General features: G+C 38.0%; 1 protein-coding gene across 8 annotated transcripts in view; it reads left to right on the forward strand.

Annotated features, from left to right (window-relative positions):
• Nucleotides 1-25,830, forward strand: part of LOC150103650 (uncharacterized) — a 374,591-nt gene that overhangs the window by 56,677 nt on the left and 292,084 nt on the right. For all 8 annotated transcript variants that reach the window (XR_016548861.1, XR_016548860.1, XR_016548859.1 and 5 more), the window contains exon 4: nucleotides 6,689-6,827. Coding sequence is in view for 3 of the 8 variants with exons in the window: in XM_090398370.1 (XP_090254496.1) it covers nucleotides 6,689-6,827 (139 nt within the window). In the remaining 5 variants the exon portion in view is untranslated. The remainder of the gene's footprint in view (nucleotides 1-6,688; nucleotides 6,828-25,830) is intronic.

Genomic DNA, 25,830 nt, shown 5'->3' on the forward strand with positions numbered 1-25,830 from the left:
TATTTGTGCCTATGGTCCTACAGAAGATTCTACTAAGGTAGAAGTGGAGGAATTTTTTGAGGCTTTAGAGAGAGAGAAAGAAACTGACACAATGAAAAAGGAAAAGTTGGTCCTTGTTGAGGATCTAAATAGCAGAGTAGGAAATGATTGTGAGACATACAAAAATATTTTGGGAAAATTTGGAGAAAAGAGCAAAGCTAATAATAATGGCAAATATTTGTTGGATTTCTGCTCAGGACATGGACTGGTTATTACTAACACCATGTTCCAACATAAAAATGTGCACAAATTCACATGGAGAGAAGAGACAAGGAATAAGAAAAGTGTCACTGACTATGTTATTGTTGATAGTGATGTTTTCTCCCTGGTGCAGGACACCAGAGTGTACAGAGGATTTGAAATTGGAAGTGATCACTATTTAGTCTTGAGCAGGATAAAATTGAATTTCATATTGAAAAGAATAACATGTAAGAAAGTTTTAAAGCGAATAAAAGTTGAGCAGCTCTCAGATGTGAACTGTAGACTAAAATACACAAAGATTATTGAAGAAAAAATGAAAGAGTTTGAGAACAGGAATCAAACCTTGGAGATTCAGTGGCAAGCCTTGAAGAAAGTCCTGATTGATTCAGCTAGAGGGGCATGTGGTGAAGTTGTCTGGAAGGATAGAAAAATTAGAACTCCATGGTGGACACAGGAAGTTAAAGAGGCAGTAAAGGAAAAGAAGAAAGCCTATCAAAAGTTCCTGGCAAATAAGTCAGCTTTTGCTCTTAGAGAATATAGAGACAAATGGAAGAATGCTAAAGAGTGTGTAAAACTAGCTAAACAAAAGTCATGGAAGGACTTTGGCAAGAATATAGAAAATAAATATCAAGAAGGTGGCAAAGTATTCTGGAGGTTGTTGAAGAAGCTTAGGAATGGAGGAAAGAGTGCTGTAAAAGGAGTTAGAGACGATAAAGGTGACATGAAAACGAGAGAAAAAGATCCTTGAAGTATCGAGTAATTACTTTGAAAAACTGCTAAATGAAACAAGCAGTGATGACAGCACAGTGGTAAAAAACACTGACCAGGCATGCTGTCAGGAATACATATCCATACTTGAAGTAGAAAAAGCCATCAGAGGCTTGAAATGTGGAAAGGCAGCAGGAGTAGATGATATTCGACCAGAAATGCTGAAGTATGGTGGTATAAAAAGTCTTACAGTAGCTGCACTGCATAGTTCAGAAAGCCTGGACAGAGGGACGAATTCCCAATGATTGGAGTAGAGCTCTCATAGTACCCATATATAAAAAGGGAAATAAAACTGAATGTGAGAATTACAGAGGTATTTCCCTACTGAGTGTTCCTGGCAAGATCTATGCAAGTATACTTGAGAAACGGTTGAGAAGAATTGTGGAAGAAATGCTGGGTGAAAAACAAGCTGGATTCAGGCCAAATAGAGGCCCTCAGGATCAGATCTTCGCTTTCCAAATTGTATTCTTATTGGTTAAACCAAAATAAAAAATGATGGTACAACATGACAAAATTTCATGCCGGCTGGAGCGTCGCCCGGTTAAACAAGGCCCTTGTTGTTTTCACCAGGGAACCAGGTCGAACAGTGAAAAGTCAGCTACTGGAACAAATCTGAAAACACACCCCAACTCAACATCACCAGTGTTAAAGATCGGTACTATCAACATAAGAAGCCTGAATGGCAAAGAAATGGAGCTAGCTCAGGAATTAGATAAGTACCAGATCGACATAATAGGGATGACTGAAACAAAAAAGACCAAAACTGGTGAGATCTTTCTGAGCAATAAATACAAAATGTTATATTCAGGCAATGACAATCAAGGAAAAGGAGTAGCCATAGTATTCAACACGAAATACAAGGCTGATCTTCTTGAATGGCAGTCAGTCTCAAGTAGAGTAATGTGGGCAAATACGAAAATGGGGAACTGGACAATGAGACTTATTTGTGCCTATGGTCCTACAGAAGATTCTACTAAGGTAGAAGTGGAGGAATTTTTTGAGGCTTTAGAGAGAGAGAAAGAAACTGACACAATGAAAAAGGAAAAGTTGGTCCTTGTTGAGGATCTAAATAGCAGAGTAGGAAATGATTGTGAGACATACAAAAATATTTTGGGAAAATTTGGAGAAAAGAGCAAAGCTAATAATAATGGCAAATATTTGTTGGATTTCTGCTCAGGACATGGACTGGTTATTACTAACACCATGTTCCAACATAAAAATGTGCACAAATTCACATGGAGAGAAGAGACAAGGAATAAGAAAAGTGTCACTGACTATGTTATTGTTGATAGTGATGTTTTCTCCCTGGTGCAGGACACCAGAGTGTACAGAGGATTTGAAATTGGAAATGATCACTATTTAGTCTTGAGCAGGATAAAATTGAATTTCATATTGAAAAGAATAACATGTAAGAAAGTTTTAAAGCGAATAAAAGTTGAGCAGCTCTCAGATGTGAACTGTAGACTAAAATACACAAAGATTATTGAAGAAAAAATGAAAGAGTTTGAGAACAGGAATCAAACCTTGGAGATTCAGTGGCAAGCCTTGAAGAAAGTCCTGATTGATTCAGCTAGAGGGGCATGTGGTGAAGTTGTCTGGAAGGATAGAAAAATTAGAACTCCATGGTGGACACAGGAAGTTAAAGAGGCAGTAAAGGAAAAGAAGAAAGCCTATCAAAAGTTCCTGGCAAATAAGTCAGCTTTTGCTCTTAGAGAATATAGAGACAAATGGAAGAATGCTAAAGAGTGTGTAAAACTAGCTAAACAAAAGTCATGGAAGGACTTTGGCAAGAATATAGAAAATAAATATCAAGAAGGTGGCAAAGTATTCTGGAGGTTGTTGAAGAAGCTTAGGAATGGAGGAAAGAGTGCTGTAAAAGGAGTTAGAGACGATAAAGGTGACATGAAAACGAGAGAAAAAGATCCTTGAAGTATCGAGTAATTACTTTGAAAAACTGCTAAATGAAACAAGCAGTGATGACAGCACAGTGGTAAAAAACACTGACCAGGCATGCTGTCAGGAATACATATCCATACTTGAAGTAGAAAAAGCCATCAAAGACTTGAAATGTGGAAAGGCAGCAGGAGTAGATGATATTCGACCAGAAATGCTGAAGTATGGTGGTATAAAAAGTCTTACAGTAGCTGCACTGCATAGTTCAGAAAGCCTGGACAGAGGGACGAATTCCCAATGATTGGAGTAGAGCTCTCATAGTACCCATATATAAAAAGGGAAATAAAACTGAATGTGAGAATTACAGAGGTATTTCCCTACTGAGTGTTCCTTGCAAGATCTATGCAAGTATACTTGAGAAACAGTTGAGAAGAATTGTGGAAGAAATGCTGGGTGAAAAACAAGCTGGATTCAGGCCAAATAGAGGCCCTCAGGATCAGATCTTCGCTTTACGACAAATAGTCGAGAAAGCATTGGAATATAACAAAGATCTGTATTTAAGTTTTGTCAATTTGGAAAAGGCATATGACGAGGTGCCAGGAGAGAAGCTATTCAATACGCTACAGTTATATGGTGTCAGTGTGGCATTATATCAAGCAATACTTAGTCTTTATTTGAGTTGTAAGTCAGCAGTTAGAATTGAAGGAAATACAGGAAGATGGTTTAATGTTAAATCTGGTGTGAGACAAGGATGTACATTATTCCCTCTGTTATTCATTATCTGTATGGATCACATTATGGAGGAAAGTGGTATGAAACATGATATCAAAATTGGAGATGTTAATGTCAGCTCTTTGCTTTATGCGGATGATGTTATACTTCTAAATAAATCCGCTACAAGTCTGCAAGATTCTCTGACTAAATTGAATAACTGTTGTAATAGATATGGTATGAAGGTCAGCAATAAAAAGACAAAGACAATGAAAATAGGCAGAATCATTGAAAATGTCAACTGTGTTATGAATGGAGAACATGTGGAACAAGTAAAACATTTCAATTACTTAGGCACGATTTTTAGTGAAGATGGTAAATTAAATATAGAAATAGACAAAGCTTGTATGGAACCTCTACTACCAATCAGCTACATCAGCGCCATCCACCACCACCACAGTATCCTTTGTCTGTAAATTGTGTGTGTTCTGAAGGGTCGATTTGTCTGTATGCGGGATGAAAAACCCGAGTTTCCAGGAGAAAAAACCCTGCTACCTCCTTATGTGATCGGCTAACTCACTTTCAATTGAAAAAGTCCATAATTATGCCAAGAAGGCACGTGATCCATCCCTCTTTCATAGCTGAAGAGAAAACAGAAACTTTGGAAGTGTCCGTATATTGACTAGAGAACTTATGAGAATACAATCCTTGGCATTGGAGTTGCCTTAACTTAGGAGAATTGGTACTGCTGATGAGTGAATTACAGCCAAAAAAAATAGGAGATAGTAGGAGGGTGGCTGTTCATTTGAAGCTGATTAGTATGAGATTAAGGAAAATAACAAAAAATATATGGTTGGTTGCTGCTATATTCCAGAGGCATCCAGTGATGATCTAAAAGACACGGATGAGCAAATTAGTACAATGAGTGCAGCTTGAATGATTATTATTGGGGACTTCATCTATGGAGATATAGATTGGAAGGAAGAGAGAGAGATCACATATCAGAAAGGAAATGGAATTTATACACATACTCTGAGAGATAATTACTTGAGGCAGCATGTGATGGAGGGGACTTAGGGTGCAAGAGTATTGGACCTGGTAAAAGGACTAGAAGAACCATCCATAACCAAGTTGGCCACATTTTCTCTGATTAGGGAAAGTGACCATGCGGGTCTTGACTTGGGAGATTGTAAAAAAAGAGAAGAAGAACCATAATGAGTGATGATGGTGACAAGGTGACAGATGCAAATGAAATAGTTGAGTTACTTAGTGATCACTTTGCAAGGTATGTCATCCCAATGAGGGTAATGGTGTGATATATGTGACAGAGACTGATGTAGCAAGTTATAGACCAATCAGTACCTCAGAAGTGGTGGTAAAAGTACTAGAAAAATTGGTCAAAAAGAGAATTCAAGAATGTGTGGATAAGAATGTGATACTATGTGAGCAGTAATGGATTTGTCAATAGTCATTATTCCTTAGTAATTTACTAACTTTTTGTAACAGAGTGACCTGAGTTCGGGTAAAGGAAATGGCTATATGATGATTGTGCTGGGTTTTGCAAAGGCATTTGGCTGGAAAATACGTGGAACTGTTACGCAAATTAGAACAAATGGGAGGAATATGACGTTAGTTATATGGATAAGAGGATGGCTACTGGACAGATGTCAAAAAAGTGATATATGGGAAGCAAAGTTCAGGCAAAAGCTAGTGGTGTGCTGCAAAATTCAGTGCTAGGACTACCACTGTTTAATTTGTACATAAATGATATAGGAAATAACTTGAAAGAAAGTATTCAGTTGTTTGCTGATGTTACAAAATTCGGTAGAGTAATAGTGAATGAAGGTAATGTGGAGAGCTTGCAGATTGACTTTCAGTATGGTTTATGTATATGATAATAATGGGTATCAATTTAATGTGGAGAAATGTAAAGTTGTGCATTTTGGGATAAATAGATTACAAGCTATGTATCACATTGATGTACTCCAGGAAATAGATGAAGCTAGGGATTTAGGGGGGGTGGTAGACAGAGAATTGAAATTTAGAGCACATCTTACTCATAAGATTACTTGGCTATTGAATAACATGCACAGGAAGTTGTTATTCCTCTTTAGTTGGTTAGTTGATCAAACCTAACTTTTCGGTTGAGCAAACCAAAAGTTCCACATACCTTCAATCTATCCTTATAGGGAATGTTCCACTGACCACTCACCATTTTGGTTTCTCACCTCTGAATTCTCTGCACCATTTTCTCATTCCAAGAAACCCAGACTGTGAGTGATCAGTGGAACATTCCCTATAAGGATAGATTGAGGGTATTTGGAACTTTTGGTTGGTTCAACCAAAAAGTTAGGTTTGATCAACTAACCAACTATTGGTTACATTGATTGGTTGATCAATGGAAAAGAGCGGATATGATAGAAAATATGGCTAGAGGGACCATAAACAACGGGTCATCCCTGGAAGTTAATAAAGATGTGGTTAGTAGGGCTGAGAGGACTAGATTTTTTGGTTTGAGAGTTGGAATGAATGGAATGGGTTGTCAGAGTAAGTTGTTAGCATTTTATCTGTTAATGGATCATGGAGAGATATTACAGATCGTGGTTTGTTTGGATCTACTGTGATGAGTCTTTGGACTTGGAGGTGCCCGTACAATAATAATAATATGTGCGTTAATTGCACGGGCACTTCCTTGGAGTCTAAAGACTCATCTTGGGAAACCCAAACTGACTGTTTTTAAGAGTAAAAATGCCACTACCTCCATATGAGACTGATTGCTTTGCCAGAGGTGAACATATTGTTGTTGCTGACATATAAAGAAAGGTGTGATATAAATTAATGATAGTTGGTGATTTAATGTGATGGGACTTGGGACTTCTTTGAGGTTAAATTCTACAAATAGTATTAATACAGTTATTTATTTACTTGATAACATTCCAACACATGGGTTACAAAATGTACAGTAAATCATTGCCATGTCTTGGTACAGGTCAACAATGTTATGCTAATTCAAAATGAAAAAAAAAAAAAAAAAAAACCCATAAATAATTCTTATATAAATTAATGTTCTTTCCAGGATAATCCCATTGGACATGGTGATGGAGAATTCCGAGGAAGACGATACTTTTCAACAAAAATTAATCATGCTTATTTTCTTCCTGTGCCGGAACTTATCAAGGAAGCTGACTATGCACTACAACTTCAGAAAAATAATGGCATGTATATTGATCTGACTTGCCGTTGTATTGACATTTTTTTATTTGCATGTAACAATCTTAGCAATTGTATGCTTATCATCTGTATATATTAAGCAAAGCAGTATATATATATATATATATATATATACACACACTACTTTGAGTAGATCTTATATATATATATATATATATATATATATATATATATATATATATACACACACACACTACTTGGAAAGAAGTCAGTGGGCACCATAGTGTGAGGAACAAACAGCAGTGGCACTTACCTTAATAAGATGTAGGATCTCCTTTCACTGTGGTGACTTCAGCAACCGTACAGGGATACTTTCCACAAGAGTACGATAGAGATCAATTGGAATTTTGGACCATTCTTCCTGTAGGCATGTAATGAGGTCCTGGACCGTTGTGGAGCTGATGTCTCTTAACCTCACATGATGCTCCTGTTCATCACACAGATGTTCAGTAGGGTTGAGATCAGGGCTCTGTGAACAGTTGAGTGCACTGACGTTCATGTCCACAAACTCTGCAGTTACAGCAGCAGCTTTATTTTGTGGAGACATAATGCATTGTCTTTTGCTGAAAGAGACAGTGGTCAGCTTCGTAGAAATGGCACGAAGTAGGAAGTATTGTCCAGAATGTTCAGATATCTCTTGGAGTTCAAAAGTTCAGCGTTCATGGCACTATAAACAGAGGTCTGAGGTCAAACCAGGACAAATAGGACCATACCATACCATCACACCACCACCTGCGAATTTCATATTTGGGGGTTATGCACTGTACTAAGAGATGTTCACTGGATATCTGCCATACCCACACCTATTTATCTGCTCAGTAGAAAGTGTAGTGTGATTCGTCATTCCATAACACAGCTTTCCAGTCTTCCACATTCCACTGTACCACTCCCCTTGCATCATTGAAGACAACACTGCATGTTGGTTTGGGTAATGAGGAGCTTGCATATTGTGGTCCTATCATGGACACCCATGTTGTGAGTCACGGTTCTGAATGTTTTTTGTGCAGATTTGTGCTCCAGTCAATGCCTGGAACTCTGCATTCAATGTGGCAGTCAGCAAATGGCAATTTTTACATATTATACTTTGTAGCATCTTAAGGTCACATTTGGTGAGTGTGGTGGGTCATCTACTGCAGGTAGCACTTGCAGTTGACTCCCTGTGCTTCTATCTCAGTATGGCATCACTGATTGTTCAGCTGGGATGGCCAAATTTGCCAAAGAATAGGCCTTGTAACATGTCATTCTTTCACAATGCCTCTTTCAAACTCCGTCAGTTCCCTTCTCAAAGCCATTTCACTTGGACACAATTGGGAAGGTCTCTTGACTCCATAGAGGTTTGTTGATAATAATCATAATAATAACTTGAAATAATAATAATAACAAAAAACAACATTACTTTCGTAATTGCTTATGTATCCACAGAGATGAACCTAAAACTGATATCCCTAAAAGTTTAGAATCTTCAGCAGTTACTTATATAGTTGAGTAGATCCTATGTACACTGCTTGAAAAGAAGTCAACAGACATCCCCACAGACAAGCTGCATCATAACATGTAATGAGTCACATGTTCGTAGGCAATATAAACTGGAGGAATGTGATCTTCCCAATTGTGTCCAAGTGAAATGGCTTTGAGAAGGGAACTGACGGAGTTTGAAAGAGGCATTGTGAAAGAATGACATGTTACAAGGCCTATTCTTTGGCAAATTTGGCCATCCCAGCTGAACAATCAGTGATGCCATACTGAGATAGAAGCACAGGGAGTCAACTGCAAGTGCTACCTGCAGTAGACAACAAATCTTCTCCTCACACCCTTGCTATGAAAAATCTCATCCATATTAATCTGGTAATTACCCCTTACCAACTTATGCATCTTGATCATGTCTTCCCTCTTCTTTCTATCCACTAGGCTCTGTAATTTGAATTCTCTCAATGTGTCCTCATTTTCCACATTCTAGAGACCAGAAACCAACTTAATCAATCATCTCTGAACTCACTCCAACATCTCATCATCCTTTTGAAAACCTGGCAACCAAATCTGTAATGCGCAGTAATCCATGTTCAGCCTGATCAAAGGCGTGTACAATGGAATCAAAACAGCCTTATTTCTATACATCAGTGTTATCCACATCATTCCCATAATCCACTGTCCTCACAATATTAGCAAAATGTCAACAAAATTTGAAGTCTCGAGCCACCATCATGACACCAGTTCTTTCATGTCTTCCACCTGCTTTAAAATATACCCACCAATCCTATACTTTGCATCCCATCTTTGCTTCCCAAATTTAAAACCTTACACCCCCCCCCCCACACACTTGCCATACAGAAAGTCTGTTTAGGCCCTCTTGCAAAACTATATATGCTCTATATCTCATAACTCTCCCCAACTTTACATTATCTGCAAACACCTTTATATCATCATTTACATACATATTAAACAGCAATTGCCCCACAACAGACTCCTTGGGCACAACACTAGTGACTTTAGTCTTCTGGAATATCACTCCCCCATACACTACCTGCTGATACCTATCAGACAGCCAATCTCCGATCCGATGCACTAATCTGCTATCCAACCCCATCTGTTCCAATTTAACTACTGCACCTCCGAATCAAAAAATTAGAATAATCAAAGAAAATGTGTTGAATGATTTACAGTTCTAATTTATTGCATGGAAAATAATTATTATTAAGTATGAATTAGCATCATCTAAATCTACATACTTTGTAGATTATATAACCATGTAAACAGAAAAATGTAATATTGTAAAAATGTTCATCATGATCAAATTCCTGATATATACCCTCAAGGGGTGTACAGGATTTGATAGTACTACATGAAAAATTACATCATTACTAATTTCCTATCTACAAATTTCCTCCAAATCGCTGTTACCTGTCAAGACTCCAACATTATCAGATCTTATATTTCTATCTTCTAAGGGACTTTTTATTGTATCAATCCACTTATATCTTGGTCTTCCTCTGGGTCTTTTTCCTGTAAACCTGGCAGAGAACACTTGTTTTACTAATCTTTATTTTCCCATTCTGTTTAAGTGACCATACCATCTGAGATTAGTTCTGCTAACACATTCCTGGCTGCTGACAATTCAAGTTCTTTCCTAATATCCTCATTTTTAATATTATATTGCCATTGATGCCATCTGTTCATACCCCTAATCTTTCTCAGGACTCTCATATCTGCGATCTCTAGTCTTTGGTCAAGTGTTTTACTTCTGACCCAACTCTCAGATCCATAAGTTAAAATAGGCTTGAATACTGTCTTGTATGTAGATAATTTAGTGTTTTGGCTAATTTCTGTCTTATTCCATATAAATTTATTCATTTGACTTCCTACCATACCAGCTTTGATGATTCTGTTATCTATTTCCATATTTAATTTACCATCTTCACTAAAAATCGTGCCTAGGTAGCTGAAATGTTTTACTTGTTCTATAGGTTCTCCATTCACAATGCAGTTGATATTTTCAGTGTTTCTGCCTATTTTCATTGTCTTTGTCTTTTTAATGCTGATCTTCATACCAAATCTATTACAACAGTTATTCACTTTGGTCAGGGAATCTTGCAGACTTGTAGTGGATTTATTTAATTGATTTACAGTTCTAAATACTTTTATCATCTTTATGCAGATGATAGAAGTATAACATCATCTGCATAAAGCAAAGAGCTGAGATTAACATCTCCAATTTTGATATCAGGTTTAATACCACTTTCCTTCATAATGTGATCCATGTAGATAATAAATAACAGAGGGAATAAAGTACATCCTTGTCTGACACCAGATTTAACATTAAAAACCACCTTCCTGTACTTCCTTCAATTCTAACTACTGACTTACAACTCAAATAAAGACTAAGTATTGCTTGATATAATGCCCCATTGACACTCTAACTGTAGCATTTCGAATAGCTTCTCTTTTGGCACCTTGTCATATGCCTTTTCTAAATCTACAAAACTTAAATACAGATCTTTATTATAGTCCTATGATTTTTGTAAAAGTGAAAGTAAAGTGAAAATCTGATCCTGACAGCTTCTATTTGGCCTGAATCCAGCTTGTTCTTCACCAAGCTTTCCTTCAACAATCCTTCTCAACTGTTTCTCAAGTATACTTGCATATATCTTACTGGGAACACTCAGTAGAGAAATGCCTCTGTAATTCTCACATTCAGTTTTAATTTCCCTTTTTATATATTTGTACTATGAGAGCTCTACTCCAATCATCTTGAATTCGTCCCTCTGTCCAGGCCTTCTGACCTATACACTGCAGTTGCATAGTTCTGAACTATGCAGTGTAAAAATGTTAAAACGACATTAAAAAATATAATAATTTTTAATATTTAAAATATTAGAATAATGCACAGAAATTGCAGTCAAGGGAAATAAATGATACTTAGTACTTTGTTGTATCTCCCTTAGCTTTTGTGGCCATTTGTAAACATTTGGGCATATTATTTACTAGTAGTTGACAGTCTTTTTTTATTTTTTATTTTTATTTTTTTTTATCAAAACATCCCATATGGTCTGCTGATTAGAAACAAGTTTTTTTTGTCTCTTGGAGCAACTTCTTGAAGACATTTCTTCATAATTCCCTACAAATTCTCAATGTGGTTTAAATCTGGTGAGTTTGCCAGCCAAAGACCCATTGTTTTGCCTTTCTTTGAGTCATCAAGTAGTAGTAGTCTTGGAAATATAACAGGAAGCTGAATTTTGCTGAAAAAGGAAATCACTATCAAATAAATCTTCTGATGTCAGTAACATAAAATGGTCAAGAATTTCTTGGTACACTTTGGAATTGACTCTTTCATACACAATACACATATGACTGCAGATGGACTACCTAGACCTTCTGCAGTCATTAAACCCCTTACCATGACAGAGGTTGCAAATTTCACCGAACATTTCATGCATTCTTTATCAAATGCTTCCTGCTTAAGACACCAGACATGTATTCTTTGATGACCCAAAACATACTTTCATTGCTAAAAATACCTTTTCCTCTTGATTCCACAACAGTCTTTGCTTACACCATCGCACTCTAGCTGCCTTTTGCTTGGAAGTCAAAAGTGGCTTCGTCTTAGGCACACTTGATTTAAACTCCAATTTGTGAAGTTGTCTTGATGTTGTCAATTTAGACACATTCACATCTGGTTCTCTCCATATCCTTTGAAAATACCTTACACTTTGGAAGCAGTTTTTCTTCACGATATTCTTCAATCGCCTCTCATCTTTTGATGTAGTTATTACCTTTTGACTGCTGTTGCAGCAATTATTTTGAAAACTCCGGTTATTGGAATGCTGTCTGAATACTCTACTCATTCTTGCTTGAGAACATTTCAATTTCTTAGTATAAACTGCTGTATTTGGTCTTCTTTGTGTAGAGACACCATACGAAACTTCTTAGCTTCTGATATGTCACTCATTCGATCTATGTTTAACAAATGATGAACTGAAATCCACCGAATTTTCCTCACACATGAATTAGTCCTGCAGCTACTGTAATATATGCTATATCTATGTTCTCCTCAAATCCAATCAGAAAAATTTTGAATATTCTAATACTTTGAACCACATTAAAAATTATTCTAATTTTGTGAATGTTTTCAGACAACACCATTCTTATAATTTATATTACATTTTTATATGTTTACATGGTTATATAATCTACAATGCACGTAGATTTAGATGATGCTAATTCATATTTGGTAATAATTATTTTCTGTGCAATAAATTAGAATTCACATATATCATATAATCATAAAATTCACATGGAGAGAAGAGGCTAGGAATAAGAAAAGTCTCATTGACTATGTTATTGTCGATAGTGATGTCTTCTCCCTGGTGCAGGACACCAGAGTGTACAGAGGATTTGAAATTGGAAGTGATCACTATTTAGTCTTGAGCAGGATAAAATTGAATTTCATATTGAAAAGAATAACATGTAAGAAAGTTTTAAAGCGAATAAAAGTTGAGCAGCTCTCAGATGTGAACTGTAGACTAAAATACAGAAAGATTATTGAAAAGAAAATGAAAGAGTTTGAGAACAGGAACCAAACCTTGGAGATTCAGTGGCAAACTCTGAAGAAAACATTGATTGATTCTGCCAGAGAGGCATGTGGTGAGGTTGTGTGCAAGGATAAAAAAATCAGAACTCCCTGGTGGACACAGGAAGTTAAAGAGGCAATGAAGGAAAAGAAGAAAGCATATCAAAAGTTCCTGGCAAATAAGTCAGCTTTTACTCTTACAGAATACAGAGACAAATGTAAGAAAGCTAAACAGTGTGTAAAACTAGCTAAACAAAAGTCATGGGAGGACTTTGGCAAGAATATAGAAAATAAATATCAAGAAGGTGGCAAAATATTCTGGAGGTTGTTGAAGAAGCCTTAGGAATGGAGGAAAGAGTGCTGTAAAAGGAGTTAGAGATGATAAAGGTGACATTAAAACAGGAGAAAAAGATATCCTTGACATATGGAGTAATTACTTTGAAAAACTGCTAAATGAAACAAGCAGTGATGACAGCACAGTGATAAAAAACACTGACCAGGCATGCAGTCAGGAATACATATCCATACTTGAAGTAGAAAAAGCCATCAAAGACTTGAAATGTGGAAAGGCAGCAGGAGTAGATGATATTCGACCAAAAATGCTGAAGTATGGTGGTATAAAAGTCTTACAGTAGCTGCACTGCATAGTTCAGAAAGCCTGGACAGAGGATCGAATTCCCGATGATTTAAGTAGAGCTCTCATAGTACCCATATATAAAAAGGGAAATAAAACTGAATGTGAGAATTACAGAGGTATTTCCCTACTGAGTGTTCCTGGCAAGATCTATGCCAGTATACTTGAGAAACGGTTGAGAAGAATTGTGGAAGAAAAGCTTGGTGAAGAACAAGCTGGATTCAGGCCAAATAGAGGCTGTCAGGATCAGATCTTCACTTTACGACAAATAGTCGAGAAAGCATGGGAATATAACAAAGATCTGTATTTAAGTTTTGTCGATTTGGAAAAGGCATATGACAAGGTGCCAAGAGAGAAGCTATTGAATACGCTGCAGTTATATGGTGTAAATGGGGCATTATATCAAGCAATACTTAGTCTTTATTTGAGTTGTAAGTCAGCAGTTAGAATTGAAGGAAGTACAGGAAGATGGTTTAATGTTAAATCTGGTGTGAGACAAGGATGTACATTATCCCCTCTGTTATTCATTATCTATATGGATCACATTATGAAGGAAAGTGGTATTAAACCTGATATCAAAATTTGCATGTTAATGTCAGCTTTAATCATCATCCGCATAAAGCAAAGTCTTTGCTTTATGCGGATGATGTTATACTTCTAAATAAATCCGCTACAAGTCTGCAAGATTCTCTGACTAAATTGAATAGCTGTTGTAATAGATATGGTATGAAGGTCAGCAATAAAAAGACAAAGACAATGAAAATAGGCAGAATCATTGAAAATGTCAACTGTGTTGTGAATGGAGAACCTGTGGAACAAGTAAATCATTTCAGCTACTTAGGCACAATTTTTACTGAAGATGGTAAATTAAATATAGAAATAGACAACAGAATCAGCAAAGCTGGTATGGTGGGAAGTCAATAGAATAAATTCATATGGAATAAGAGAGAAATTAGTAGGAACACTAAATTAGCTGTATACAAGACACTGTTGAAACCAGTTTTAACTTATGGATCTGAGAGCTGGGTCTGAAGTAAAACACTTGACCAAAGACTAGAGACTGCAGATATGAGAGTCCTGAGAAAGATTAGAGGCATGAACAGATGGCATCAATGGCAATATCATATTAAAAATGAGGATATTAGGAAAGATCTTGACATTGTCAGCATCCAGGAATGCATTAGCAGAGCTAATCTCAGGTGTTATGTCACTTAAATAGAATGGGAGAGGAAAGATTAGCAAAACAAGTGTTCTCTGCCAGGTTGGCAGGAAAACGACCCAGAGGAAGACCAAGATATAGGTGGATTGATATGGTACAAAGTGCCTTAGACGATAGAAATATAAGATCTGATAATGTTGGAGTCTTGATAAGTAACAGACTGATTTGGAGGAAAATTGTAGATAGGAAGTTAGTAATGATGTAATTTTTTCATGTAGTACTGTCATATCCTGTACAAACCTTGAGGGTACATAGCAGGAATTTGATGATGATGATGATAAATTAGAATTACAAATCATTCAACACGTTTTCTTTGATTATTCTAATTTTTAATTCAGAGGTGTAGTTTGTGATGTGGCAATCTACCGAAATCTTTCCAAATTCTTAATATACACTTTTATATGCATTCCTGTTGTCCACTGTATTCGTTACCTAGGAATGTGAATTTTACTCATTTGGTTGTTTGAATCCTATATGATTTTGTTAATTGTTTCACTTTGACCAGTGTTTCTTAACCTTTCTAAGCTCAAGGACAGTAAAATGCCTAAAACATTCTACGGACCACTAAGTTACTGAGGCGTCGAGGGGGGGGGGGATCTGATCTGCCCTGGGCGGCACTTTTTTTGGAATTTTGTCATACTGTCTATGGCAATAAAACTATATTGTTGTTCACTTAACCCTCTTTTATTATTCGTCATTTTGCCACTACAAATTTAGCGGCAGAATGACGAATAATAAAAGAGGGGTGAAGTGAACAACAATTTAGTTTTATTGCTTCTGCCTTTGAACATTCTGATGCTATTTGTTGTTTTTTTTAAGTGTCCATTTGATTTCAAATGGATAATTAAAAAAATATATATTTATTTAATTAATTTTAAGTCTGCCTGCAGACGACCTGTCTCAATGTCACAGACCACCTGTGGTCTGCGGACCACAGGTTGAGAAACACTGACTTAGACCAATTGTAGGGGAGCAATTTGGATAAAACATATAACGTCAAATTATATATTGCAATAAGTGTTCTCTTTGTGAATGAAATTTAATAAAATTTCACTTTATTCGGGATACACATTTGGGTTACACAACAACAATAACAATATATTATGTGTAAATTAAATCCTACAAACGCTGCAAAAATCTCGCATAATCGTTTTACGTGTTATGTTTTACTTGTTACAGTTAAAATTCATTAACGATTATTACGTTTTTGTTATATGATAAAGTAATAAAAATATGTATATGTATTTGTTTGCAATTATTAATGCAAATGGTATGCTATTATTATCAGAGCCACCATGTGGCAGTAATGACATAAAAGGGGCCTTAAATGTAGTTAAGCAGTAAACTTGCCTACCATATGTTGTAATCCTTAAGGAGTTGATGGAACTATAGAGTTTTGCTTTGAATCTCGATAATGAGCATGCATGCTGTTATTTTTTGGAACAGTTGTCAGTGGGTAACTGGAATGCTAGTCAATAGGAATTCAAATGTAGATATATAGAATATTAGAATTTACTAATTGTAATTCCATTAAGAATACTAATGTCAGATCTCTTTAAGAGATAAAGTGATTACTTGATATACAGAATTTGTATCTGTTGTCTATAATTATATGTTTACAGTGAATATTTTGTATTTATATATATTTTTTATATATATACTAGATTCATTCTTTGAATAGTTGATAGTGTGGAAGGTGTGAGTGACTGTGAAAGTTTAGGAGATGGTTTTGTTTGGGAGAGTGAATTTCGATTAAGAGTGACTGACCTGCAGAGGGAGATAGATGAGCTGAAAGAGGAAGTGAAATGTCTTATGAATGAGAGGATAAGTATGAAAGATGAGATCAGGAGAATGGAAGAGATAAATGCAAGGCGAATCAGAGTAGGGGAGAGAGAGAGAGAGAGAGAGTTTTGGGAATGATAGGAGAGGAGAGAATGGAAACAGTAGGAGAGAGGGAATTAGAAAGAGGTATGGGAGTGCTAATAGAGGAGAGAATGGAAAAAAAACAGTAGGAAAGAGAGAGGTATGGGAGTGCTAGAAGAGGAGAGAATGGAAACAGTAGGAGAGAGATGGAATGAGAGAGAGAGGTATGGGAGAGCTAGAAGAGGAGAGAATGGAAACAGTAGGAGAGATGGAATGAGAGAGAAGCATAGGAGTGCTAGAAGAGGAGAAAATGGAAACAGTAGGAGAGAGAGGTATGGGAATGCTAGAAGAGAGAATGGAAACAGTAGGTGAGAGAGAAGGAGAGAGAGGTATGGGAATGTTAGAAGAAGAGAGAATGGAAACAGTAGGTGAGAGGGAAGGAGAGAGAGGTATGGGAATGCTAGAAGAGAGAATAGGAGCAGTAGAGGAGAGGGAATGAGAGAGACATATGGGAATGAAAGAAGAGGAGAGAATGGAAACAATAGCAGAGAGGGAATGGTAAGAGGTAATGTATGGGGACTCAATGATCCGTGGTGTACAAGATAGGATGCGTGAGGAGTGTTTGCCAGGAGGAACGATAGAAAGAGTGGCTATGGCAATTAAGAGAAGTGAAAGGGTGGATGAGATGATTGTGATGGTAGGAAAAAATGACATGAGTGGTAATGTAAGTCGGGCAGCGAGAGATATGAGAGTTTTGCTTGAGGCTGTACAGAAGAAGACAGAGAGAGGAAAGATAGTATGTGTTGCCTAGGTATGATAATGATGAGCTGAGCAGAAGAGCGGTAATATTGAATGACATAATAGCTAGAATGTGTCACAAGAGAGGACTGGAATATGTGGATGCTTGGAGTGCATTTAAGGACAGAGAGGAATTGTATGCAAGAGACCTGCTTACATTTGAATGAGGAATCTGGAGAGATTGCTGTTCTGAACGAGTCAGTGTGTCCCAGGGAGGATGGTAGCAGGGGTGGCCTCTTGTGGGAATGGGTACTTGGGTGAAGGGGGGGAGACGACATCAGGTAACACTGAGCCCAGTGGAGTCTAGAAGGGATAATGCTGGGTATAGAAACAATGGCATTTATATGCTTTATACTAATGCCAGGAGTATTGGAATAAGGGAGAGGAATTGGTGGCGCAGATAGCATCAGCCTGGCCAAATATTATTGGAATCACTGAGACGTGGTTGACAGAAGAGGATATAATAACAGGAATAGAAGTCACTGGGTACAGCATTTTTCGGCAGGATAGGAAGGGAAAGTGTGGTGGTGGAGTACTGCTTATGATAAGTGACGACCTATGTCCTCTAAGAGTGGAGGCTTTGGAAGGCAGTGACACTAATGATTTTGAAAGCATATGGTGTGAGGTAGAGGTGGGCAAGACAGGATATTTAGTGGGGTGTTGCTACAGACCCAGGAGCACTGAGGGTGGGGACCAGGAGATGTTTAGACAGTTGAGTTTGGCAAGTGCAAGAAGAATGATTGTTATGGGAGATTTTAACTACATTAGTATAAATTGGGGAGAGGAAGATGCATGTAGCAATAAGGGAATGGAATTTCTAGAATTCTTGAGGGACAAATGTCTTAGGCAACATGTAATAGAGGGAACAAGAGGTTCAAGAGTTTTGGATTTGGTTATAGCATCAGAAGAGTTGATAATAACTGAGATCACATCTCTCCCACCCATTGGAGAGAGTGACCATATAGTTTTCACTTGGAAAATGAATAGACAGCAGTATCAAAGAGACGGGAACTTATTTGGAATTATAAGGCAGGTGATTATAATAGTCTAAGACGACAACTTGGGCAGATTTCATGGAGGGAGGAATTGGAACGCTGGGATATTATTAGTGCGTGGGAAATTGCGAAACAATATTTGTTAGCAGCAATGGTAGGTTGTATACCACGAGTGAAGAAGAAGAGGACAAAATTTGGAGTAAAGTGGATGACAAACAATATTAAACAGGAATTGCATGCGAAAAAGAGGCTATGGAAGAGATATAAGGAGACAGGTGAAGAGAAGATGCATGAAGAATATAAGACACAGGGCAGAAGTGTGACTAGTATGGTAAGGAAGGCGAAACTGGAATATGAGAGGAGATTGGCCCTAAGATCCAAAGAAAATCCTAGGGAATTTTTTAGTTATGTGGCCAGTAGCAGGAGAAATGACTGTGGAAGAATGATATTGTGGGATAAAAATGGGAATAGAGTGACTGATGCAGAGGACATAGTGGAATTGTTCAATGAACACTTTATTGGAGTATTTCATCCTGGAGGAGTCAGTTTTAATACTAGAGGGATAGGGCAGGTTCGAGGTTGAGAGGTACAGGAGGAGAGTGTGTTTCAAATACTGAGTACTCTGGATGTCAGTAAAGCTGTGGGACTGGATGGTATTTCACCATGAGTTTTGAGAGAATGTGCTGAGGAACTGACGGTGCCTTTGACCTGGCTTTTCAATGAAAGTCTGGCTGCAGGAAAGGTGCCCATGGAATGGAAGGAAGGTAAGATAGTGCCATTGCATAAGGGTGATAGCAGACTGGAAGTGTCTAATTATAGGCCAGTTTGCGTGTCATCAGTAGTTGTTAAGATCTTGGAGAAGTAGTGAGGGACCGTATACAGCATTGGGCAGATGAGGGTAGCGTTATAGAGTCAACATGGATTTGTGAAGGGGGCACTCTTGTTTTAGCAATATGCTAGCCTTTTATAATAAAGTTACAAGAGTATTAGATGAGGGAAAGGTATATACTGCCATTTTCTTAGACTTAGCGAAAGCATTTGAAAGGGTGCCACATGATAAGCTGATATTTAAGTTGCAGCACATGGGTCTGGATGTCAGATTGGTCAACTGGATTCAGGATTAGCTGTTTGATAGGTATCAGAGAGTTGTGTATGGTGAGACAGTTTCAAGGAGGCAGAGGGTTACAAGTGGGGTCCCACACGGCTCAGTACTGGGACCTATATTGTTTAACCTTTATATCAATGACATTGTCAGTGGATTGGAAGGGGATATTCAGTTGGCGAAGCTGGGAAGGATTATTAGTAATAGTGCAGATGTGGTAGCTCTGCAAGAGGATTTGAATAAGCTAGATAGATGGGCAAATGAATGGGGGTGTCAGTTTAATGCAACAAAGTCTTGAGGTTTGGGAAACATCGATGGGACGGTTCATACTCTATGGGAAGAGTTATACTGGAGGAAGTAGGGGAGACGAGATCTGGGGTTGATGATTGATAGAAACCTGAAATTTAGTGGACATATTGCAAAGGTGGTGAAGGTAACACAGAGGATTGCTGCAATAATGAGAAGGACACTGACCTGCAGAGATAAAAGGGTTTATTATTCTGTTGTATTAGTCTCTGATCAGACTACACTTAGACTATTGTTCTCAGATTTGGCCCCCAGGATTTGAATGGGATAAATTGACAGTGGAAAGGGTACAAAGGTGGATAACAAAGATGTTTTCAGGACTGTACTGTTTTAGTTATGAGGATTGGCTGAGGGAATGTGGACTGCAGAGTTTGGATAGAAGGAGAGGTGATATGATTGAGACTTTTAAACTGTTGAGAGGTGGTTACAGGGTTGACACTGGGGAGTTCTTTCACCTGGTTGAACAGCAGGAAGGAGTGGTGACAAGAGGCCATCCCTGGAAATTACGAAAGGAAACTGTTTGCAAGAGGGTGAGGAGTGGTTTCTTTGCATGGATTGTGGTTGAACCATGGAATGCATTGCCTGATGGAGTAGTGAGAGCGAGAATGGTCAATGAGTTTAAGGAGTCGTGTGATAGACTTTGTGTTTCTCAGGGGGAAGGGACCTCCCCTTGATGAGTCTTGATAGACTTTGTGTTTCTTAGGAAGGACCTCCCACGATGAGTCTTTTGACTTGATGGAGGCCTGAATAATAATATACAGAACAGTGTGATATCCGAGTTCAATGTAGCATCACCGATACAAATCTGAAACATTCTAACCAACTAAAATAAAATAATATATAATACATTGTTATCTTACTCCATGACTAACTTTAATATATATGTTGGATATAGGTGGAGAATAACATGATTGAAGCATTCAAGATTCAAATGTAACACTGTCACCAAAATTCAAGATTGGCACCATCAATTTTAAGAGGCATCACTGGAAAAGAAATGACATTGACAGAAGAATTGCAGAAGTACTGGATTGAATATTGAATGGTTCCAGTTGAAATTCTTGCAGGTTTCTGTTGTATGCTTAATATTTAGTTGAAGCTTACTTTTTTGATCACGAAAAGATCATCAGATGCCATTTGGTCACTCCATCGCATGGTGATGTGGCACACTAGTCCTTGCCAGTTGGTTTGTGGTATGCTTTTCTGGAGGCTTCAACTCTGAAGATCATTCACTCCTGACACGCCATCCATTTATCTCATTGAAGGTCTACCTTTTCCTCTTTTTTCAGGAACTTTACTTTCTATTACTGTTTTGAGAAGTTCTCTTTCCATCCTTTAAATGTGAATTAAGTATTTTAACTTTCAATATCCTTAAGGAGGCTTAAAGTTCTACCACTCCTTTCTGGCATCCATTGATTTGTTTGCCTTTCAATATATGATATCCTCAACAGTCTTCTGTAATACATCTCAAAAGCAGTTATTCTTTTTCCTATCAGGCTTCTTTAGGTTCCAAGTCTCGCATCCATAAGTTGCTGTTGAAAAAACAGTTACATTCAGAATCCTCAACTTTGTTTCTATGGGGATTGATTCATCCTTCCTGATTTTAAACAAGTCTCTAACTGTTGTTACTATTATTATTACTATTACTATTATTACGGGCAACTCCAGGGAGTCATTAGACTCATCGAGGGAGGCCCCAAATCATATTCATCACAACTATTTGACATTCATACAGTATCTATCATACCTCGCCTTAAACTCATTCACTGTCACAGCATCCACCACAGACTCAGGGAGTGCATTCCACTCATTCACTACTCTAAAAGTAAAGAACCCAGCTCTAACACCTTTACTAACCACACTTTTGCCCAGTTTCCATGGATGTCCCCTAGTCCTCCCACAACCAGCCCTGTTCTCAAAAATATCTTCTGAATTAATTTTATAGAAACCCTTCAGTAATTTGAATGTCTCAATCATATCTCCCCTCCTCCGCCTATCAACCAATTTTTGCAACCCACAAATCCTCAACCTGTTCTCATACGGTTCATTCCACAGACCTGCTATCATCTTGGTCACTCGCCTCTGGATCCTCTCCACCTCCTCCCTATCAAGAAGAAACCTAGGTGACCAAATCTGAGCACAGTAGTCTAGATGGGGTCTTATCAAGGCTCGATAGAGAAGAACAATAACCTGCTTGTCTCTGCTTGTCAACGTATTCTTCAGCAACCAAGTGATTTGATGAGCTGTTTTGGTCACTTTTGCAATGTGTCCCCTAAATTTCAATTCCTTATCTACCAACACTCCTAAATCTCGTGCCTCATCAATTTCCTGGAGCAGGGTTCCACCAATGCAGTAAACTGCCGCCAATCTTTTCACCCCAAAATACATAACCTTACATTTTGCCACATTAAACTGACATCCATTCTCCTTAGCCCAGACCTCCAATCTATCCAAATCATCCTGCAAAATTTTGACGTCATCTGCATTCACTATTGCCCTAACCAACTTCGCATCATCCGCAAACAAATGAACTGTTCCTCTCAGATCATTTCCTATATCATTTATGAACAAATTAAACAGCAGTGGTCCAAGAACAGATCCTTGTGGCACACCACTAGTCACAGGCCGTTTTGTGGACTCTACTCCCGAGTAAACCACTCTCTGATATCTCTCCGTCAACTACCCTCCTATCCATCTCACCAACCCTATGTCCATTCCCATATGCTGCAATTTACTGATTAGAATTCCATGTGGAATCCTGTCAAAGGCCTTGGCAAGGTCCAGTAGAATCACCGTAAACCCATTACCCTTATCCAGTTCAGCCGTCACTGTGTTATAATACGTGAGTAAGTTACTGAGGCATGACCTACCCTTCACAATACCATGCTGTCCCCGATACAGTATCCCATTTTCTTCTATCCAATCTTGTATTTTCCTCTTGACTATTTTCTCTAAGACCTTGACAATGATTCCTGATATGCTAATCGGTCGGTAATTTACAACAGCAGTCTTGGAACCACCTTTATGCAGTGGAACTATTTTCCCCTCTTTCCACCCGCTCGGGACTAACCCAGAGCCGAGACTCAAATTAAACAAAATGGTCAAGGGTACTGACAATTCTTTAGCTGCTTCTCGTACAACACGAGCTGGTATACCATCCAATCCCACAGATGTATTGACATTGAGGTTATGCAATAGACTACTCACCTCCACTTCATTAACCACAATTCCCGTATAATCTACTGGGTTATTCGTTTCTGCAATGTCACCACCTGGATGATATACTTTTGCAAAGTGCTCACTCAGTAACTCAACTATCTCAACTGATTCAGTTACCTCCCTACCATCGGCATTCTTTAAAATCAATCTGCCATGTACATTTTTCCTTTTACTTGCTACATATCTAAAAAACTGTTTAGGATTCTCTTTAGCCTGCATGGCCAATGTTCTTTCGTAATCCTTTTTTGCTTTTCTTACCACACTCGTCACCCTTCTGGCCTGCGCTTTATACCGTTCATGTGCCTGCCGGTCACCCTTCTCCTTAAATTCCCTCCATGGTTGTTTCTTTTTTTGCAACTCAAGCTTAATGGTGTTATTCATCCATTTAACCCCTACTTGATTTATTATTCGGACTCTAGGTATACAGTCAGCCATTGCTTCATGCAAGCACTTCCTAACTACCTCCCATGCACTATCAACTTCTAGTCCTTGCAGTTGTACATGCCATGGCACTGAACCAATCAAACTTCTAAGCTTGTCATACTTTCCAGCCTGATAATTCCACATGTACCTTGTCTTAATTGAAAATTCTACACCTTTAGCCACCTCCCATGTTAAGACCCTATGATCACTCTCACCGATTGGTGGCAATGTGGTCATATTTGTTACAGCTAAATCCTCAGATGTAATTACTAGGTCAAGCACTCTCTGACCCCTAGTATTTTCCATTACATGCTGTCGCAGATAGTTATCCCTTAATAACCGCATAAAATCCAGTTCCTTCCTCCCGTGTGTCCTCTCTTCACTCCAATCAATGCGACCATAGTTGAAATCTCCCATAATAATCACCCTCCTTCCACCCATTTCTTCTATTTGCTTGTGCATACTGTCACCACCATCTTTTCCATCACCTGGTCTATAGCAGCACCCAATTGTATATTTAGTTCTGCTAGCCACAATCTCACACCAAATGGCCTCAAATGTGCTCTTTTCTCTATCCTGCAATTCAACTTCTATTCTCCTTGGCTGGAGCTCATCAGCTATCATCAACAATACTCCTCCCCCCATTTTATTCTCTCTGTCATTCCTGAACACACTATACCCATCACATTCAATCCCACTAGTTATATCATCTACAGTCAGCCATGTTTCACTAATACCTATAACCTGTGGTCTGGAAGTGCCAACCATGGCCAAAAACTCTTCCTTCTTGTTCCTAATACTCCTAGTATTAGTGTACATGAATTTAAGACCCCCATTAGCCCCAACCCTACCTTGATGCCTTATATTAACTATCCCACTCAGATTTGTTGTCCTTATTTGCTCTGGCATATTATATTCATTCTTACATTCAACTGCCTCCATTAGGACTGTATCTCTACTCCCTCCCCCTAACAAATCTAGTTTCCCTGAATTTGCACATCCACTACATTCAGCAACACTTTCTCAAGTCTTCTTACACCGTAACCATTCAAATGCAAGCCATCCATCTTATATAGATCCTTTCGCCCATCAAACTCACTCCACACATCCACAAATTCCACACCACTCGTCATACATAACCCACGCATAAAGTCATTTGCAATTATAGCCCTCCTTTTAAACATTTCACTGTCATACCGTGGCAAAAGACTAATCATTCTAACTCTCTCACTCTTTTCTTTTGCTACCTCAAACAATTCATTCAGGTCTTCTATCATTTCCATTTTATCTCCTTTCAAATCATTTGTACCTGCCACAACAATCATTTCTTTCACCCTTTCCTTTTGCTCTCTAATAGATGCAGTTACGTCCTTTATGGTCGCACCAGGTTGGTACGATTTTGTCAAATCCTCTACTAACACACCTCGTACTAACGAGTCTCCATACAGCACTCTATCCTTCATTTTGTTCATGTTCACATTCATACGTCTATTTTTCCTGTCATACCTTTTATTATTGGTTGGTTCATTCAGTCTACTTTTGTTCATGCACTCTAGCTGCTGTTTTGCTCTTTCTATCGCATTATTCAACAACGCGATCTCACTCAATGCATCTATCTCATCTTTTTTGTTCTCTGAGAAACCATTTATACTATCATTCACACTTTCTACATTCACACTCTCACAATTTTCATGTACAACCTTGCCGTTTCTTGTCATATCCCTATTTCCTTCATTCTGAAGGTTGACAAAAATATCACACTCACGATCCGAAATACACTTCAATTCCGCATTCTCCCTACATTTTCTACACACATTCAATCCTTTATTATCATCTAACCACACTCCGACCGCACTCCGCAAAGCGTACATTTCACAGCTAGTACACTGACTCATTTCTTTTATGCTACCGTTCTTTGATAACGATGGCGAACCTTCATTACTGGCCTCCATTTTCCTTCGCACGGGTGCCATACTTATCTGTAACGTGTTTTGTCAAATTATACGTTATAACACACCAAAAATAGACGCACTAAAATACGCAAGGCAAACAAAACAAAACTACACAATATTAAGTAATTGTATCGATAACTGAAAATGATACTTATCTTATCTGGAGCTTGCACGAACACTACTCTTTACGAATTCATCTAGCGGCGACTTCCCGACATAGATTTTGTTATAAAACACTTTAGTACACTAACCACGCTAATAAAGCTCCAATAATATACCAAAATTAAACACTTAAGTCCATTAAATTGAATCCAAAACACCAAGGCTTTCCTTGTAAGGCTTTCCTAATCTTCTTCTTGCATCTTTTGAACATCAATCCTTCATATTAATAATGGATCACAGCTTCTCGAAC

Source organism: Typopeltis vanoorti, chromosome 9 (assembly GCF_054136105.1).
Source record: "Typopeltis vanoorti isolate ZY-2024b chromosome 9, IOZ_Tvanoo_1.0, whole genome shotgun sequence".
In the NCBI taxonomy this organism is placed as follows: domain Eukaryota; kingdom Metazoa; phylum Arthropoda; class Arachnida; order Uropygi; family Thelyphonidae; genus Typopeltis; species Typopeltis vanoorti.